Raw genomic sequence first — 16,724 nt, forward strand, 5'->3', positions numbered from 1 at the left:
TTAGAAATTTTGGATGATCATTTATCATCATTCAAGTGTTATTTGACCCTTTAAAGAGTTGCTTTTTAAGACGATGCCAACTGATGTTCATTGCAATTTTCGGTTTATAATTGTATTTATGTGATCAGTTGATGATCAGCAAAATGCATATGTATGTTAACATATGTATTCATCAGGAACGCTCAAAGCCGAATATTTGAAAGCCTGTAAAAGAACCTAAACAGTTGAAACAGTTATAACCAAAAAGGACCTAAAAAAATAGCAAAATCTATCTATGGCTAAACGTGTATCTTGAGCAGTAAAATTAGTACTGATAATATTAATAAGCGGTTTGGTGACATGTAAGCTGCTGACAGCTAGTTAAGATTACTTATTATTTTGCAAATGATAAAAACATATAAAATCTAAACATTTGTTCTTTGTCCTTTCGAAAACTTTTTTTCTCATATACCTTAATGCCTTGTGAGTGTTTTTTCTCTGATTAAATATTGTAAATTAATGGCAATGTTTTGGTAAGTAAAACATATTATATGAAATAAGCAGTTCAGAAAAGTATGGAAACCTTAAACCGACAGGAACATCTACGTTAATGATTTACAAGAAGTGATTAATCTATCGTAAGTTGCGAAATTGTATGATTCGATCTGTATTTATATAGAAATCTCATTAGTCTTTCATGTGAGGTGTGGCGTGGCTATGGTACAGTCTTGTTCAGATAGTCAAAGGTCTGAAAAGAAACAAAATCATAATCTTTTACAATGGAAATTTCCAATCCATTATATATTTAAATTTATTCTACATTGAATGGTACTGGATAATATTATGATTCTTCGTGCAATTAAACCGTTTAAGACACTTTGATTTTTTTTTGTTAAACCACAAGTGTTATTAATATTTTAAAAGTATTAGTCAAGTCCCTTAGCTTAACAGATAGCGAACCTTTTTTTCTAAAGTAATGAACTTAAAATTATAGTTTACATCTCTTCTATCTAAGCTAGTGAGGTAACATTTAAGGGCACAACTGACACATCAACATAAGGCTCGATTGCAAATAAGACAACTATCATATAAAGACTAACATACAGCTATGTACACACATATCTTCTTCAACATTGAGCAAAACCCATACCATATACACTTGTAGTTAGTACAAAAGTGCCCAAGATAACAAAATGTAAAACAATTCACCAGAGAAAACCAACGACCATATTTAAGCTAATAACTTTAAATGTGAAATTACTACCGCAGACAGCAACCAACGACACCCACTGGATTAGGGGCTCCTTGCTTGTGACAAACATTAAGAATGTGGAAGGGATAAACATGTTTCTAAACACAAAATCAGATCGTTACTAATGAAGTATATATGTATATACAAATAATTATATGTTTTTGGGAACTTAAGATATACTCTTTTATTACGCAAGTGTGAAAAATCATTTATATCTCAAAATTACCGGGAGAAAGATATCTACAATCGATGGTCGTGATTTTGAAAATTTGTTAATAATTTTCCAAATTTGTTAGAAATTTGATTTGTTTTGATTGGATACTCTAGGTATACAAACTGATTTGATTCGAACGTTACTATAATGTAGACCAATCGCGCTTCTAGCGTAATATATTATAAGCCAAGTTTATTTGATATAGTTTTTACAAGGGTGTCACCAGTTCTGTAGTCAGTACATCTGTGTTGACATGAAATGATACGATAATATTCTGTAAATTTTCTTCTCTTCAATTTTGATTTTTCGACAAACTTAAGTTTTTCGACCCTAGACATCGCATTAGTCTATTTGGCACAACTTTTCTAAATTTCTGGTTTTCAATGATCTTCAATTTTGTATTTGATTTTGTTGTTCCAACTGATTTGAGTGCCACTGACGAGTCTGGCGTAACATATTATTAGCCTAGTTTAATTGATAGAGTTTTTACAACCGCTGGTTCGACGCCACTTCTGGTTGACGTTTCGTCCCCCTTGGGTGTCATCAGTCCTTGGCGGATACGTTATAAATATAATGTTTTGGGCTAACATTCTGGCTGATATTACCATTTTCAGCGTCGGCTGAACAACGATGCATCTAAGGTAAATTCGTCTTTTGAAAAAAGGGTAGGGATATCCAATTAATTTTGAAGTCCGAATTATATTAAAAATATCAAGACACGTATCAATTAAATTTGTTTCTTGTACGTTTGATCTGTATGATGATAATTGGCGTTTACGAAAATTTTGAAATAGTAATGTTCAATTGTTTTTAAACTGTACATTTTACACTTATGCAACTTGTGACCATCGAGACGCATATATGTGTAGGCTACATAAATAATATTTACCATTAGTGCGAAAATTAGCCAATATTTATCTAAATTCTTGTGATATAACCGGTGAACTAATTTGTCATTTGCTACAATATTAGCCGTTTTCTTTTTCAACAAAATTCTATATAAATATTGAAAAAATAATAATTTCCGAAACTTAAAATATACGCTTTTATAACGCAATGTTATCATAAATAGTACGTATATCAATTTTCTACATGCATTTATCAACCAATTTTACAATTTTTGTTTTGACTCAGGACGTTCCAAAAGTCAACTACTAGTCCTACTAAAAATAGTACTCTGGTTTTCTGAGTTTCTTTTAAAAAAAGCATACTATGTAGCACATCTGCCCTAAATTTGAAGTACAACTTCACGGACAAGTGAATGCACCCACAAATAGTTTCAAATGTATTTCTCCTTCAAAAAAAAAATCATTAATGTAACTGTATTCACTATTCTTAGTAAACAACAACATTAAAAAGTAGTATGTTTTGTCTGAGTAGGTCTACTTTTACATATGTTCACAATCTACACCACAAGTATACCCGAATAATTCAGGCCTCCTTGTAAAGGATCTCTCCTTCTCGACATCGTAGAGCAGTGGAATATTACGAATGAATTTTTCGTCTTATTATAATAACTTCATATCTCCGTTTATTACCGTATTCTGTTTAGCACCAAGCATTTAATTAAGCGATTATTACAAGTTGTTTTTTCGTTCAAATTGTGTAAAACTATGAAAGTGTATAAAGGCCAAAAGGAAAATACTTTAAACTCAAACATGATAAATGGTAGACATGATAAACAGCTGTCATCTGTGAACACAAATTTCATACTTGGGCTTCGTAAAAAGAATGAAAAGAAGCTAGCACTATGCTTCAACTCCGCGTGATTAAATAACTGTTAGGCATCAAAAATCTATTACAGTTTGAATTTGCATTTCGCTGGTTTTATCGAAGACTAAATTAGATAGTTGCTGACATTCAAACAAGTAAACGATACTATACATTTCTTTGAACAGGCACATTTGCAGATGAAACCACGACATGCTAGTGAAAATCGGGAGATGCTAAAATGACATTACGTACTTCATTATCGAGAGTGTACACGATTTGTGAGTGTTAATAATCACGTTTTTCTCACTATGTGTGTGCTTTTTCAAATGAGAAAAATGTAGCACAAAAGCTAGTGAAATAGTCCTGTATTTAACATTACAACATCAGAAAATGTAAATGACTGACAAATGTGAACAATCATTAATGAAAAGGTAATTGAAGGTTTATATATGGTGAAAAAACTCATCAAAGATAAAAGTCTCGGGAAATAGACTGTTGTATCCCCTCCCCAACACCATCTATTTATCTTTCAATAATATCTTACACTTCACATCATAAGACATTAATGTAAAAATATAATAGAATTGATCATTTATAAAAATTACATTCAAACATCTCGAATAGGTTTGCTAGGGTATAGAAACATGGTCGTCCATTGACTTCCCCCATCAGGCTGTAAAACCCATGCTTTTAAGAGCGGTGTCCATTTGTTTGATGAGGATGCATTATATCTAATCAACATACGATAGGAATGGGAAAGTTAAATCCGATACGTCAGCTAAGGAGAACGCCACTCCCTCTGCACGCTTAAAAGCCCTTGCTTTCTCTGAAGGGTCCATAGGTGGCATGTTGTAAGGCAAAATTTCTGCCCCTATCCATCATAAACTCATTTATCAGTAGCAGTCGAAATTCCCACTCTATCTCGATCATCCCTCTATGAAAAACCTAACTATAAGATTTATTGTTTATTTGTTAAACATGAAATATTTGCCACTGGACGTTCAATAAACAACAATTTATCATGATTATAACTATACATACTTTGTTTCGCAAGTAAAGAGAGAAAGCGAACCGCATGGGCTATCATTCCACAAAAAACCCAACTTAGCATGCACATTTACACAATCTTCCATATTATCATTATTGTTTGGTTCTCCACCAGCCCAATTAGATAGAGTGATATTTCTATTATCACTCGTCCATACAAAAGTTCCTTCATTATCTGTGTCTGTTCCACCGAGCCAAAAAGCTTTGAATGAAATCAAAATTGAAATCGATGACTGTAATTTGTATAAATTATCATTTGTTATTACCATATAGTTATTTTTAAATGTATATATAAATCATATTAAATACTTCTTCTAAAATTTCCATAATTAGGAACCATGTACTGTAATTGATAACAATGGCTTCTGGTGATTTTTGTGACAGTTTATATTTTATACGCAGTTTTTATCGAACTAATTGCATCCTTTGTTAATTTAACGCATATGCATGAGCATTACAAAATACTGTAAGAGGATAATATTTGAATAAAAGGTATTGTCAAGATTAAAGAGTGCGTAATCGCGAAGACATTTAATAACCCTTTCCCTCCGACACGTTTTATTTCAAACACGTATATAATTCTCTTACAGTGCTTTAATTGTTTAAAAATCGGAAAACACACGTATGTCCATCAAAACTTATATTAACCATGATCTAATTACATCCTTCATTATATCTAGCATCGTCCTGGCAAGTTAAAAGTACTTTTGATCCAACGGCCACTTATATCTTTCCACAAATGCATACCTTTGCATTGGTAGTTTAACGTTAATTAATATCTAATTTATTGATAAACATGCATGGTCAATATTAATATTTTCCAGCGTTTCGATCAATATAGCTGGAAATGTACAAAGACTCGGTTAGTTGTCCATTTTTTTGTTGTTGATTTTTCAGTATACCGATATGGATAGCAAACTACACATTGCTAGAAAACAATAATTATTGATGCCAATATAAACAAACGTTAATAATGTAATACAGATAGACCGGAAATACGAAAAAAAATTTGCAAAACATTGTTTAACAAAATTTTAATCTGCTAACCGAGTCCCTGTGGAAAAATGTTGTATTGTCGGCAGGCAATCGTTAATTTTCGAAAGGACTATTTTTAACTGGCCAATCAGGGGGTCTTGTTGTCATATTTAAGGTGGGTTCGTTTGCAGTTTTTCCTGGTCTGCCTTGACTATCATTGAGGTGAAATTTGTCAAACGTACAGCTTCTTTTATGTTATTGAATAATTTCAATTGATTACTGTTTTATGCCCAACCTACGATAGTAGAGGGGCATTATGTTTTCCGGTCTGTGTGTCCGTTCGTTCGTCCGTCCGTTCGTCTGTCCCGCTTCAGGTTAAAGGTTTTGGTCAAGGTAGTTTTTGATGAAGTTGAAGTCCAATCAACTTGAAACTTACACATTTTCCATATGATATGATCTTTCTAATTTCAATACCAAATAAGAGTTTTGACCACAATTTCACGGTCCACTGAACATAGAAAATGATAGTGCGTGTGGGGCATCCGTGTACTATGGACACATTCTTGTTATGTTTATTTCACGATATCTAACGATTATGTTTAATATACAATTATATCTGGCGTCCATCACGCACGACGGGCTGTCAGCAAACTTGAATTTGCGTTTGAATTATTTATTTTTCTGTCATGTGTACGATGTAGGTGTTATTGGCGTTCTGTCAATGGCAGAAAAGGGTGACTGTCATTTGTGTGTCTGTCGTCTAAGGTATAGATAATACATTATATTTATTATACTAAAGGAACGATATTATCGGGGTCTCAAACTAAAAGATATATAGTTTAGATTGTGCAGGTAGTTCTGTTGTTAGCATATTAGCTTTTACATTCATTTTTCTTTTTTCGTTTATGTAAAAATGCATTGTGTGTGCACTATTGAAAATTATTCCAATTATAATAAAGAGCTGCGCCATGAGCGCATGATACGCCCGTCGCTTTTTCAAAGAATAAAGTTCCAGAACTACTCAATGTCATATCAGAAATTTATATAAAAAAAGAACTAAAGGGAGTTTATTTTAATAGATATAAACCAATCACCATTGCTCAAAGCACTTTTGAGTTATTGTCCGAAAAGTCCATATTTAGTATGGACAGTATTTCTGGATCTTTGTAACGCTTTTGATTTTCTAAATCATGAACAATTTACTGATCCTTCATAAATAACAAAAATACTTTTCTTACACTTCACTACATTGGTTTTCTTCATATTTGGCCGATAGACATCAGGTCGTATCCATTCCAAAACTTTATTGACCCAAGTTTCTTAATAATTTCTGAATTAACAGAGAATTTAATAAAAGACCTTAAAATATAGATCGTGCATTAATTGTTTTCTCTCTAAAAAGGTACAACTCAGAAATGTATTCAAAAGCAACGAGAACATCTTAAATCAACAAATTAATAACACATCCTAAACCTAGATTTGAATCGTTTTGGTGTTAGTATCTTTTTTTTTAATTTTCTTTGGACAGTCACAGAAAGAATGTGGCGGGGTAAAACAAACATGTTCGTGAGAGCTCAAATTTGATAACAAATTTCTTGAAGCTATTATTTGTGGTTCCTGAGATAAATGCGACGGAAATTAAATAGGACAGAAGGACATACGGACGGACGGACATAAGGACGGATGGACAGACAGGCTAAAACAGAATACCCCCTCCTTCGGAGTATGGGTATACAAATAAACTGTTAACTTATCAATAATAATATCATCATACGAATGTATTATAAAACTTATCAAACGCTTGTGATAAGCGTTTGACATAATATTTATTTGCTCTAGTAAATATAACTTACTGCCACTCCTAGATCTAGCTATGTCACTGATATAATCTATCTCTGATTGTGTTACAGGTTCTGAAAGTTTAGCGCCGAGGTACATACAGCTTGCCTGAAACAAAGTATACATCTTAAAATAATAACACACTTTGTGTGGTGTTTTACTGTAGTTGTAGTAAAACAACGTAATTCAAAATTATTGAAACGTAAAGCAAGGGTATTTAAAAAATCAAGTTTATATTTGATACCGTAAACGTGTTTTAGATTAACATTTAACAGGTACGCACAAGACCACACTTTTGGAAGATAAAATGTTCGAGAGCACAAAAACAGAAAGGGCCTTAACAGAACATCCAAAATCTTCTACGGTCAAATGTCGTTTTGTGGTCAATCATATAATTAAGATAAACTCTAAAAAGGCTTAAATTAGTTTCTTAAACTTTTATTATGACGCGAATAGACAAAGCAGGTTGTAATTTAACGATCGGTAATACTAAACAAGATAACAAAATTTTGAGAAAAAAAACAGTATGTCCGGGCTTAGATGATAGCTTATCACATTCTGATTTTGAAAATACAATGTTTGAGGCACTTTTTTCATCAATTAAGGGAGACAATAAGCTACTTCCGGTTACATCAAAGTCACCTCCGGTGTCAAATAATAGCTTATTTTACTCTGATTCTAAAAATATATATTTTCCATATACTTTTGCTTTAAATAAGGGAGATAAATAGCTTCTTCCGGTTTAAAAAGATCACTTCTGGTTGACATTTTCAAGGTCATATGTCTACTAACCTAACGCAAAAGATCCCATGGCTTTATCATGTATAAATATGAATCAACAGCAAAGGTCAAAATCTACAACGTCAATTTTACCTTTGACCTCGAACTGAATTTCAAGGTCATAAAGCAAGGACCTCAAATCAAATGACCCTTAGTCTCCACTATGTAAGGGAAATGAGTTCTATCCCAATACAGCTTATTTTGAGTATTAGAGGGGATGAAATCCCCATCAAATGTCAACGCACCCTTTTTACCAAAATATGTATGTTACGGCATGTCGCAAATATCAGTTTAGTAAAAATATTTTGACGATATCTCATACGGTTTCTAAAAAGAAGCAATATTAAGCCAAAATAAAAATTTATAATTTAACCTTGACCTTTGACCTTGACCCTATTTTCTTTTTGGTGGACCAAGGACCTCAATTCAAAAGACCCTGGGTCTCTATCACTTATGGTTTACCAGTTACAGTTACATTTCACTTATTTTAAATACAGAAGTGGGAAGAACTCTCATATGGAGTCTCAGGAGCGCTGCGGTCAAAATTATTCTTAAGATCCTGAGGATATAATGAGCAAATTGGTGAAATAATTTTGTCGTAATCTTTAACGGTTGCGAATAATAATCAGAACAAATTCAATAGGTCTTTGCACAGAAAAGTTGAAAGCCTAATTATCATTAAAAAATCAATAGGTCTTTCCATAGAAAAGTGGAAAGACCTAATAATGTAATGATAAAATTGACAAATAATACGGTTAGTCCTGCAATTATTTATGTTACTATACAAATATGAGTGTAAAGATGAATAATGCAATAATGAAATATTAATATACAAGTATCGATTTTATGAATCCTACTTCTTTAATTATCCAACAGTAATATGTTATCTTAAGGTACTACGTACCTTGGCAGTTTCCCAGTCCTCAGATGTTGTGCTGAAGAAATAGCAATTTGAACCCGGAAGATAAAGCCATCCACTTTCACACGGAGCTGTAAAATATATAACAAACTTTAAGAAATAAATGCAAACAATGAATAAGTATTTGTTTTACGATATAATCATAGTAATATATGACGACAAACAAAACAAAAACGATTTGAAACACAAACATAAGAAATATGCATCGATAAAAAATGTCCCAAAAAGCAAATTATAGAATTGCCTTTCCATAACATCATTGTCATGAAAATTGTTTGGACGAGTATTGTGAAAATAATTGTATAAAGTTCGAGATTGCATGTTAGTTACGTAAGCGCGTCACTGTTTGTAGTGTCTGTCGTTGATGGAATATGTCGTTGTTGTTCTGCGGTTTGCATGTTGTGTCGACTATCATATTATGTGTTTGTGCTATATTTCTGTCACGTAGTGTTGTCATTTTACCGATATTTTTTAACATTGTCATAAAGCGGGAGGTTTGGCTAGCCATTAAACCAGGTTCAACCCACCATTTTTTCTTAAAATGTCTTGTACCAAGTCAGGAATATGGCAGTTGTTATCAAATAGTTCGTTTCTATGTATGTTGGAGTTTGTTTTTGTTGCACTTCAGTGTTCCTGTTGTTCCTTTGTTTTCCTCTTATAGTTGATGTGTTTCCCTCGGTTTTAGTTTGTAACCCGGATTTGTTTCCTCTCAATCGATTTATGACTTTTGAACACCGGTATGCTACTGTTGCCTTTATTCAGATAAACGAAAACACCTAATGAGCGTTATCGATTCTTATTAAGGCTTCATTCCCGTCTACTTTGTATGCAATGGGTTTTAACTTATTCAAGAATAGCAATTCAAGATTTCTTCAAAATATTATTTATTCTTTGCAGTGGATTTCTACTGAATATAGGCAACAATGTTAGATGTATGAAAAATCTCGAGAAAATCACTTCCCGCCAAATTTTCAATGGCTTATATCTCGAAAACAAGCACACGGGTCCTTCAATTTTTTCTGCTTTTTAAGTTCCTTTATTCATATACTTTCAATTTACAAGTCTTTTAAAAAGCTTGTTATTTTGAAACAGAGTAGCGAACATCCTTAAGCTAATTTGTTGGTCGTGAAAATGAAACTTGTTAAATATTAGCGTCAATACAGAAGTGCTGACTACTGGGCTGGTGATACCCTCAGGAAAAAACCTCCACCAGCAGTGGTATCGACTCAGAGGTTGTGAATAAACTCATCATAGTTACCAGGTTAATTTTGAGGTTGCCAGACGCGCCTTTCGTCTTCAAAAGACTTCTCAGTTATGCTCGAATGAAAAAAAGTTAAAAAGACCAATGAAAGTACGAAGTTGAAGAGCATTTAGGACATAAAATTGCGAAAGGTTTCAAATTCAAATTATAAAATTCCCCAATATTTGACGCTGAACGTTAAGCAATTCTTAATCAATAACCCCAGCCAATTTCGTTGTTTTAAATTTTTCTACAGCTTCTAATGTACACTTTAACACCATGACAGGATTTCCTAAATGCTTGTATTTTTCAGCAGCATAAAGGTATAAATGCATTTTAATACAAATATTGCTGACTTCTGTTTTTTTTGGGAGAGGAAGAGGACTTTCTTTGTACAGGGCATGTCTTAAATTTGTGATATATTTAGATAACTTTAATAAATATATCATAAGGTTAATGATAAATGAGATAACACATCGAAAATATATTTTCGCTTTCCCCTGCTCTTAATTCTTTTTTTTTTGTTATTTATTTTCCAAATCCTTGCTCATGTCTGGAGTCTGCTCCTACAGTAGTTAAACATAAGAATTTTATCTACTTAGCAAAAGTTATGATTTATCTAAAGAATAGAAAAACAAAGGATATGGGGTATCCATCCATGACAAAAAATCAGTGCATGCGCAGCAAATAACACACAAAAAGCAAAGGAACAGCGCTTTAATTGCCATTCTTCATCTCAAAGTCACAGTGAGGCCTTCAACACGGAGCAAAAAAACCCCTCACCTCACTGCAAGTTTAAGACGGCCCTAGCACCTGTTGGAGCGGAATACTTTGCAAACTGAAATAATTCGGGTAGACATTGAAAGATGTAACACAAATTTAAAGCTACAATCGTCCTACCTTGTGTAATCATGATAATAATCAGGAACGTAAACATTTTGTAACTCATGTCGACAGTCATATATGCGCAACGTGCATTCATCATTATCGTACACGATCTGTGGTTCCTTATTTATATCATAAGATGTTTTATGCAATTAAATTATTAAATTCATTTAATGTGTGCAACAGGAGAATGAAATTGTTAAAAAAAGTAAAATCACAAAAATACTGAACTCCGAATACTTAAACGATTCTTTAGATACAATTTTATTCCGTCTCATGACATAGTTAATGTTATATAAATCGCATTATTTTAAAATGTGTGTATACAAATTTGCAAAGCATGTTAACAAAAAAAACCATTGACTTCAAAAAATGAAAACAACTTGTTATAAATTTAATATGTCCGAAGTGCTTTTCTGGAGAAGTTTTTGCATATTAATTATAAATAATTCGAAAAACAACGCATTACGATTAACGTCGACATGTAATATAAATTGTTAATTCAAAATTTCAAAGAACACATGTTTTCAATAGAATGTTTGAAGAAAACAAAGGTTCAAACTTTCTCAGACAAAGTCGGCTTCAGATGAATAAAGTTATTTTCTTTAGGTTCCGTTTTGGTCATATAGCTTCTTCAGTTTATAGGCATTTATTACTTCCGGCTTTCCAATGTTTAGGTTTAATGATTTCTGATGAAGACAAATCTAGTAAAGCGCTCAAGGCGCACGAAATATATAAAGTGTTATTTCTTTCTACCTCTTTACCTTACAACAACATATAACCCATACTCCACACCAAAATTTCACTTTCCATATATGCTTTATTAGATTGTCTTAACATATATTTAAATATCATATCATAATTACCGTAACAACACTTCTTATGATGACAGCACCCATGCCCATTGACCGATGTTTCTGTAGATAAACATTCCCTTTTACACGTTCCATTCAGAGCAGAACATCGTGTGCCATGCACGTCTAAGGAATACATTCGAAAAAGGTAATTAAACTAGTTTGTTGGTCGTAATAATGAAACTTATTGAATGTTAGCGCCTTGTATAACTTTTCTTTTTCTTAAATTGTCCGTTAAACTAGAGGGATTTTTTTACAGAATGTTGGATATTTGATTATCTGTGGAATGTTTGAACAATTTTATTATTTATAAATTAGTATTCTTGTGTTCAATTAACAAGGACTCGCGGAATCCAAGTCCGATAAAATTTGTTCAATTGACTGTTTTCCTCTGGATTGTTACCTCTTGCGGAAGCACGTTTAAAATCCGACACCATATATCAATTACGTTTAAAGTGTGATATATTCATATTTCATTCACATGATTTTGTTCTGAATATTCAGACATGCAATAAACTCATCATAGAAACCAGGATTAAAATTTTGTACGCCAGACGAGCGTTTTGTCTTTAAATGACTCATCAGTGACGCTCAAATCAAAAAATTTAAAAATGCCAAATAAAGTATGAAGTTGAAGAGCAATAAAGACAAAATTCAGAAACGTTTTGCCAAATACAGCTACGGTAATTTATTCATAGGGTAGAAGATCCTTAGTATTTCGAAAAATTTAAAGTTTTATAAACAGTTAATTTATAATTATGACCATATCAATGATAATTCATGTCAATACAGAAGTGCTGACTACTGGACTGGTGATACCCTCAGGAAGAAACCTCCACCAGCAGTGGCATCGACAAAAGTGGTTGTAAATAAACTCATCATATAGATACTAGGATCAACGTTGAGTACGCCAGACGCGCCTTCAAAAGACTCATCAGTGATGCTCGAATGAAAAAAGTAAAGAAAGGCCAAAAAAAGTCCGAAGTTGAAGAGTAGTGAGGACTCAAAATTACGAAATGTTTCAAATTCAAATTTTAAATTCCGCAATATTTGACGCTGAACGTTAAGCAATTCTTAATCAATTATCCCAGCCAATTTCGTTGTTTTAAAATTTTCTACAGCTTCTAATGTATACTTTAACACCATGACAGGATTTCCTAAATGCTTGTATTTTTCAGCAGCATATAGGTATAAATGCATTTCAATACAAATATTGCTGACTTCTGGTTTTTTGGGGAGAGGAAGAGGACTTTCTTTGTACTGGGCATGTCTTAAACTTGTGATATATCTAGATAACATTCATAAATATATCATAAGGTTAATGATTAATGAGACAACACATCGAAAATATATTTTCGCTTTCCCCTGCTCTTAATTCTTTTTTTTTTGTTATTTATTTTCCAAATCCTTGCTCATGTCTGGAGTCTGCTCCTACAGTAGTTAAACATAAGAATTTTATCTACTTAGCAAAAGTTATGATTCATCTATAGAATAGAAAAACAAAGGATATGGGGTATCCATCCATGACAAAAAATCAGTACATGCTCAGCAAATAACACACAAATAGCAAAGGAACAGCGCTTTAATTGCCGTTCTTCATCTCAAAGTCACAGTGAGGCCTTCAACACGGAGCAAAAAAAAACCTCACCTCACTGCAATTTTAAGACGGTCCTAGCACCTGTTGGAGTGGAATACTTTGCAAACTGAAATAATTCGGGTAGATATTGTAAGATGTAACACAAAAGCAAAAGCTACAATCGTCCTTCCTTGTGTAATCATGATAATAATCAGGAACGTAAACATTTTGTAACTCATGTCGACAGTCATATATGCGCAACTTGCATTCATCATTATCGTAAAAGATCTGTGGCTCCTTATTTATATCATAAGATGTTTTATGCAGTTAAATTATTAAATTCCTTTAATGTGTGCAACAGGAGAATGAAATTGTTAAATGATTCTTTAGATACAATTTACTTCCGTCTAATAACACAGTTAATGTTATATTAATCGCATTATTAATGTTAGTATACAAATTTACAAAGCGTGTTAACAAAAAAAACCCATTGACTTCAAAAAATGAAAACAACACGTTATTAATTTAATGCGTCCGAAGCGCTTTTCTGGAGAAGTTTTTGCATATGAATTATAAATCATTCGAATAACAATGCATTACGATAAAGCGTCGACATATAATAAAAATTGTTAATTTAAAATTTCAAAGAACACATGTTTTCAATATAATATTTGCAGTATTCATGACGTGTCGCAACAATAACTTCACTTGAAACGCTTGAAATAATCAATAAGATATGCAACTGCATAAGACGTTTGTAAACATCAACAACAAAAGGACTAAAACAAAACAGTCAAATCTTCAATCTACTGGCATGATTTATCATTCTATGTGCATAGCAGTATAAAAAATGTTAAATCATACTTTTCAAATGAGATTTTTAGATAATCTCCTTTTAAGGTAAATTTCTGAAGAAACAGCTCGGCTAGAGTACGGTTAATTGTTTGTAATAACATAAAGGTTTACAGTACCAATTTTACTGACAAATACTCATTTCAAAAATTAATGGTATTAGTGAGACTCGGGCCCAAACATATTTGAAAATCAAAATTCAAACGTTGATAGGCTTCATCTGCACATGTGTGTCTTACTCTGATACTCAGCTAGAAATCAGATATGGGAATAATTAGAAGTTCATGAAACGCTAACGAGGTAAACTAAATAACCTGTGGATCAAACTTGACAGATAGACCTTTGAAACGCTATAGATTGTTATCTGGACTGTTTAACATTCGTTCGTATAAATTTATTAAAAATTCCGCATACGAAGTATGGTATTATTGATGCTTATATGTTCAAAGCAACTGCTTTCGAAAGTTGAAAAAAATGAAAATGATACTTTAAAGATTGTGTGCGTCCTCTGCGATTTCTGATCAACCCACATCAAGAACGTTAAAACCCAAACAAATGAATAATGTTTAAACACAAGTTGCTTTTTAAAAAAAAAGTCAATACGTGAACCTAAGAACTTTTTTATGCTAATTATTATTTCAACTGAATTGTAAATGGTATCTCAGTATTTTCATTACCATGTGTGTGTGGAGGATAATATTTTCTTTTTATTGTAAATCAGGACAATTATGGCATGTTGAGAGTGATGTTAAATATAAAGAAGGGAGATAAGGAATGTTTTTATTTCAATAGTTCATTCCTGGATGGTGTTAGCTTTCATTTTTACCAGTTTGACTACTACCAATGGATGACACTTCTAGGGTGTTTATTGGTAGAGGTAATATTTCACCTAGAATCCTTCAGTAAATTTATATATTTTTCTTTTTAAAATACATATTATGGAGCAATAACGATATTTTGTTTCATAAAATGTGGAAGTTTTATTCCTACCAAATAAGACAAAATCTACTTGCTTCCCATTTTATTTTGTGCCGTAAAATCTTCTTCATCTCAAAGTCACAGTGAGGCCTTCAACACGGAGCAAAAAAAAAACCTCACCTCACTGCAAGTTTAAGACGGCCCTAGCACCTGTTGGAGCGGAATACTTTGCAAACTGAAATAATTCGGGTAGATATTGTAAGATGTAACACAAAAGCAAAAGCTACAATCGTCCTACCTTGTGTAATCATGATAATAATCAGGAACGTAAACATTTTGTAACTCATGTCGACAGTCATATATGCGCAACTTGCATTCATCATTATCGTAAAAGATCTGTGGCTCCTTATTCATATCATAAGATGTTTTATGCAGTTAAATTATTAAATTCCTTTAATGTGTGTAACAGGAGAATGAAATTGTTAAATGATTCTTTTGATACAATTTACTTCCGTCTAATAACACAGTTAATGTTATATAAATCGCATTATTAATGTTTGTATACAAATTTACAAAGCGTGTTAACAAAAAAAAACCCATTGACTTCAAAAAATGAAAACAACACGTTATTAATTTAATGCGTCCGAAGCGCTTTTCTGGAGAAGTTTTTGCATATGAATTATAAATCATTCGAATAACAATGCATTACGATAAAGCGTCGACATATAATAAAAATTGTTAATTTAAAATTTCAAAGAACACATGTTTTCAATATAATATTTGCAGTATTCATGACGTGTCGCAACAATAACTTCACTTGAAACTCTTGAAATAATCAATAAGATATGCAACTGCATAAGACGTTTGTAAACATCAACAACAAAAGGACTAAAACAAAACAGTCAAATCTTCAATCTACTGGCATGATTTATCATTCTATGTGCATAGCAGTATAAAAAATGTTAAATCATACTTTTCAAATGAGATTTTTAGATAATCTCCTTTTAAGGTAAATTTCTGAAGAAACAGCTCGGCTAGAGTACGGTTAATTGTTTGTAATAACATAAAGGTTTACAGTACCAATTTTACTGACAAATACTCATTTCAAAAATTAATGGTATTAGTGAGACTCGGGCCCAAACATATTTGAAAATCAAAATTCAAACGTTGATAGGCTTCATCTGCACATGTGTGTCTTACTCTGATACTCAGCTAGAAATCAGATATGGGAATAATTAGAAGTTCATGAAACGCTAACGAGGTAAACTAAATAACCTGTGGATCAAACTTGACAGATAGACCTTTGAAACGCTATAGATCGTTATCTGGACTGTTTAACATTCGTTCGTATAAATTTATTAAAAATTCCGCATACGAAGTATGGTATTATTGATGCTTATATGTTCAAAGCAACTGCTTTCGAAAGTTAAAAAAAATGAAAATGATACCTTAAAGATTGTGTGCGTCCTCTGCGATTTCTGATCAACCCACATCAAGAACGTTAAAACCCAAACAAATGAATAATGTTTAAACACAAGTTGCTTTTTAAAAAAAAAGTCAATACGTGAACCTAAGAACTGTTTTATGCTAATTATTATTTCAACTGAATTGTAAATGGTATCTCAGTATTTTCATTACCATGTGTGTGGAGGATAATATTTTCTTTTTATTGTAAATCAGG

General features: G+C 32.3%; 1 protein-coding gene across 1 annotated transcript; it reads right to left on the minus strand.

Annotated features, from left to right (window-relative positions):
* On the minus strand, positions 1–15,418 carry LOC127719875 (perlucin-like protein). Its single transcript, XM_052226226.1, has 6 exons — positions 15,342–15,418; positions 11,710–11,823; positions 8,704–8,789; positions 7,034–7,127; positions 4,200–4,407; positions 1–727 (listed from the first exon to the last, which is right to left on the minus strand). The coding sequence occupies exons 1-6, from the start codon at positions 15,400–15,402 to the stop codon at positions 712–714; spliced, it is 579 nt and encodes a 192-aa protein (XP_052082186.1). The 5' UTR covers positions 15,403–15,418; the 3' UTR covers positions 1–711.
* Positions 15,419–16,724: the final 1,306 nt, after the last annotated feature.

Source organism: Mytilus californianus, unplaced genomic scaffold (genome assembly GCF_021869535.1).
Source record: "Mytilus californianus isolate M0D057914Y unplaced genomic scaffold, xbMytCali1.0.p SCAF_1, whole genome shotgun sequence".
Taxonomy (NCBI): Eukaryota; Metazoa; Mollusca; class Bivalvia; order Mytilida; family Mytilidae; genus Mytilus; species Mytilus californianus.

Bases quoted from the DNA above. Each gene is read 5' to 3' on its own strand.
- LOC127719875 (XM_052226226.1), bottom strand. From the start codon at position 15,402: ATGACTGTCGACATGAGTTACAAAATGTTTACGTTCCTGATTATTATC. The intron at 11,824-15,341 runs GTAGGACGATTG...TGTATTCCTTAG, and splicing joins TATTATCATGATTACACAAG to ACGTGCATGGCACACGATGT. The intron at 7,128-8,703 runs GTACGTAGTACC...ACTTTGTTTCAG, and splicing joins AGGACTGGGAAACTGCCAAG to GCAAGCTGTATGTACCTCGG.